General features: G+C 37.7%; 1 protein-coding gene across 1 annotated transcript; it reads right to left on the bottom strand.

Moving 5' to 3' along the window:
- Positions 1–3,420: 3,420 nt before the first annotated feature.
- On the bottom strand, positions 3,421–4,380 carry LOC128564482 (olfactory receptor 51G2-like). Its single transcript, XM_053559948.1, has one exon. It carries the CDS (start codon positions 4,378–4,380, stop codon positions 3,421–3,423), a length of 960 nt encoding a protein of 319 aa, XP_053415923.1.
- Positions 4,381–4,963: the final 583 nt, after the last annotated feature.

Below are 4,963 nucleotides of genomic sequence, written 5' to 3'. Positions count from 1 at the left end.
CTAGTTTTAATCTACTATGGTCTGAGAAGACACATGGTATGATTTTGATTCTTTAATTTGTAATGATTCTCAAATTTCATTGCATATCACATCCTTGAGGGCTTGTGAAAACAAATTGCTAGGCCGCCTTCTAGAGTTTTGAGACTATAATCAGGGCGAGGCCCAATAATGTTCATCTTTAAACATTTCTCAAATAATGCTGCTGGTTGGCCAAAATACATGTTCGAAAACCATTTTCCTAGGCTGACTTAAACCCTTATTGTCTCTTGAAAAAATCTAATATATGTTATCTACATCTGCATAGGTTTCTGTCAGAAGCAACAGTATAACTTGCTTTTTCCTTACTTTCATGTCAATTATCTGCTTCATAAAATCATAAATTACTTTAAAAAAGAAGAATATTCGACTTGTTCTGTGGCTATGGACCTGGAGAAAAGGGAGGAAAATACATTTTGCAAAGCAAATACTAAACATATCTATGATTGCCAGTTGTGTCTCAGGCTGCCAAGGGATACGTGTTACCCTCTGTGTAGTACTTGTATACAACTAATTCATGTTTTCACTGTGTACATGTCCACACAGAGTGGCCTATGACACACTTCCTCAAGGAAAAATTCAGAAAACCTCTGCTACCTCTCTCCTTTTGAGCCTGCATAGCTCTTGTCAGTGTTTCTTGGGTTCTCTTTATTTCTTTGTCCAGTGGTCAGAAGCACTGAGATTATATGCTCATTCTAATGTACCTGAAGGAAACTGATTGAAATATTTTTGTGAAAGTGTATCTGAGCGAAATGTAACAAAATATTTTTATCATATATCTTGATGTCCTTATTATAAACATTTGAGAATAAAATTGTTCCATTAATACTTTTTGACCTCAATTTTAGGATGACAGTTATCACATTGAATACACTACAAAAAGGAAATTCTAAAATCATTTTGTTTCTTATATGACTTTCACCTCTCTACCTCCCATTTTTAACCTCCATCAGGACAAATGACTCCAAATCAAAGTCTATTGATTACTTTTCTATGAGATGATTTGCAGTTAATTAGTAATAATTTCAACGACACATATTGTTTTCATTGTCTACCCATTGTCTAGTTTCTAGAAAACTAGGTTCTGTAGATATTTCTGCATCATTTGGAGAATACTTACCTATTGGGTCAGTTGTAAAGACAGCAAGAGGCAATTCTTTGGACAGGATTCTGTACTTTAGAGTAGAGTGCCCACAGCAACATTTACCACCACTATGACTATTACTACTAATAACTTCTGCCTTTAAAATATTTTAACATATCCTAGTTTATTTATTTAGGATTATTTATATCCTAATTTATTTATTTATCCTCATTTATTTCTGTATAAGTTTCTCAAAGGAACAATTTCTCTACTTCCTATGATTCTCTGCCTGCATTTGAAACTTTAATGTTTTTTCCCTAGCTCTTAATTTTAAACTTCCTGGAATTTTATTCTAAAGCTACTGGTCATCCTTTCCTACCTTAAAAGTTTTAGACAATAAGATTCATATCACCTTTCTAATTATCACCTACGTAATAATCATTCATAAATCTATGTTTGATGCTTTGATCCCTTTCCTGAGTTTCAACAGTGTGTATTACATGCATTCTGATACACAAATTGTTTAAAAACCTCCAGAAAACATACATTAAGTATGCACAAAATTGAACTCATCATCTTCTTATCCATCCTTATTATAGATCCAGAACAATGTGCTACCATCTAACTCAGTCATTCAAATCAGAAAAATAAAGCCTAATATACAGTGGTAACAAGTATATTCAATGACTAAATCTAAGAATGCTTCATTAATTTAGCACTATTAGCATGGCTATTACATATAGGGAAACAAATATATTTCTTTATTAAAATAAAACTTTAGTTCACATATAATATTTATGTCATTCTAAATATTTTACTCAAGAATACTATCTATATTGGATTTTTCATTAAGATTTTGTTTTATCATCAAGTCTAATTATAATATATACATATGGTGGTGTGCCTACTAATATTTCAGGAGAGGAGTAAATAGTATAATACTACATAGTCCTTACTCTGCTAATTCTTTCTTTTACTTTCATTAGATTTTCAAAATTGTAATTTTGTTTTCTGTGCTGTTACTTGTCATTTTGATGCTTCCATTCTATCTTGTTTGAGTATTCTCACATAAGTTCTCTTATAATATTACATAAATGAAGAAGCCAAAATGAGAAAGTTTTATGAAATAGATGCAAATAAGGAATTACTCCTTACACTGTTTGGGCTATTATATATTTTTTTTCATGAATTTTACTTTCAAACATTATATGTTAAAATAGAACACATTCTAGACCGAGGATGATTTGTTATCTGTCTGTTGGTTTAAATAAGCTGAAAGCTAAGAGAATTTTGGTTAAACTTGTTTTCATTGTTGTGATTTTAAAAAAAGTTTCAACCAAAGATACCAGAAGTCTAAGAATTGCGTAACTGTGCCATCTTTCAAGTTTCTATTGAGCAAGAGAAAAAAACAGTAAAAATTCTGAAATGCTCTAAGAGTGAAATTAAAAATCCTTGGAGCTGTGACTCTCAAATCTTTCAAATTGTATTAATTTTCTTATAAACATTTTTATCCTTGCCAGAAAATTTTCCCCAATGTGTAACCCATTTTTCCACTCACTCTTTCAACCAGCAAATGCAAACTGTAGACCTAACATATTAAATGTTCAGAAAAGGACTTGCAATGGCTACTAGAGAGAAATACTTCCTGTGTTCATCGGTATTATATTTTAGTATTTTTAAATGTTATATTAATATATTTTAACATTTTTTGAAATGCTTCTAATATCACTAAATTCCAAATCTATTTGGGACTTTTTTTTTTTTCTTTTCTTTTAAGCTCTAAGAAAAAGCATGTCTCTCTTCTCCAAAACAGAGGTTATACCTTGGGATATATATTTATATTCAGATGATATAATAGTCACGCAGGGGTCCTCAAAGTACAGCCTGCGGGCCACATGGGGTGGTGTGATTGTATTTGTTCCCGTTTGTTGTTTTTTTTTTTACTTCAAAAATATGTGCAGTCATAGGAATTTGTTCATAGTTTATTTTTTTAAACTGTAGTCCGGCCCTCCTACAGTCTGAGGGACAGTGAACTGGCCCCTTGTTTAAAAAGTTTGAGGACCCCTGTATAGTGTATTGAATGACAGATGTTTAATTATATGTTGTTTCATGAAAAACTAGGTGGAGGAGAATGTGGATCACTTCCTCCTATAATGTGACAACAGGTGGAAGTTACATGAAGAAAGAGGGTAGCTCTTTCTTACATTCTACTCCTCAGTATGGTACTCACTGTGTCCATAACTGACTAAACAGAAAGCATGACTAAAGTTTCTATTGATTTTTGTCTTTTCACCAAAGATTTAGTGACCCTGGGTAGGTCTGATGCCAGCCTCACCTGACAGGAAGAGGCGTAGCATCCTCAGTCTGATCTGCTTGGTCTTAATGGTGTAAACAACTGGGTTGAGCACTGGAGGTGTAAGAAAGTGAAGGTAGGAGAGCAGCACACGTCCGCACAGCGAAGTCCGCTTGCCAAATCTGTGGATCATGGACAGGCCGATCATAGGTGAGTAGAAGAGCAGCACAACATAGAGGTGGGAGACGCAGGTGTTGAGGGCTTTGAGGCGCTCGGCCCTGGAGGCGATGGACAGCACAGTTTGGAGGATCAGCCCATAGGACAGAACAATGAGCACCGAGTCCACACCCAGCGTGGAGAGAACCACGAAGAGGCCGTAGGCGCTGTTGAGGCGGGTGTCGGCGCAGGCCAGCTTCATGACGTCGGGGTGCAGGCAGTAAGAGTGCGAGAGCTGGTGGCCCCCGCAGTACGGCAGCTTCCTCAGCATGATGGGGGCGGGGACGTGCAGACTGACGCTGCGCACCACGGTGGCCAGGGCCAAGCTGGTGATGCGGGGACTGGTGAGGATGGTGCCATAGCGCAGGGGGTTGCTAATGGCCACAAAACGGTCAAAGGCCATGGTCAGCAGCACAGAGGACTCCATGATGGAGAAGGTGTGGATGAAAAACAGCTGGGCCAGGCACACGTCCACCGCCACTTCCCTGGAGCCCAGCATGTAGAGGGGGAGCATGGTGGGCAGCGTGGAGACAGACAGGCCCAGATCGGTCACCGCCAGCATGGACAGGAAGTAGTACATGGGCTGGTGCAGGGAGGGCTCTGTCCTCACCAGCCACAGGATGAGGCTGTTTCCTGCCAGAGAAGCCACATACATGGCACACAGAGGGATGGAGAGCCAGGCGTGCACTGCCTCGAGCCCGGGGAGGCCGGTCAGGAAGAAGGAGGTGCTGGTGTGGTTGGAGTCTGACATGATGACCCCAGGGCGGAGTGCCAAGAGGATGTGCAATCCCAGTTCCTGCAGTCAGACGGGAGGCTGGGTCAGAACTTCCTATACCGTAACCTCACAAGGACTTTCCAAAATGTTTATCTGATATCCATGGCCACATAATGTATTTAAAAGCTTTTCTTAATTTATATACTATGTATAAGAATCCTTATAAAAAGAAATACTGTATGCATAGTAAGCCTGGTTTTGAAGTCACACAACAAAATGTGCCCCTACATCATTTGGATTCAGGACCCCATAAAGGGACTGTAGCAGTGTTGATCTTAACTCTTCATTACATATATTAGGAAGTAAATTCTAGTTTCTAATATAATTTTCTTTCAGAATCCAGGTGTCCTCCCTTCCTGTCACTTTCTTCTTCACATCAACTTCATTAGATACTTCTTCAATTTGTGGAGTATGAGAATTTTCCAGAAACATTTTTTTCATGATTAAAACAATGAAAAACAACCAAAAAATTTCTCTTAATGTGTCATTCTATCTAGCACACAAATACAATCTGATAGCACATGCAATTTAAAATGCCAACCTAAACATGATTCATTCA

This window comes from Nycticebus coucang, chromosome 14 (assembly GCF_027406575.1).
Source record: "Nycticebus coucang isolate mNycCou1 chromosome 14, mNycCou1.pri, whole genome shotgun sequence".
NCBI lineage: Eukaryota > Metazoa > Chordata > Mammalia > Primates > Lorisidae > Nycticebus > Nycticebus coucang.
This window is presented reverse-complemented; position numbering and strand designations above follow the sequence as displayed.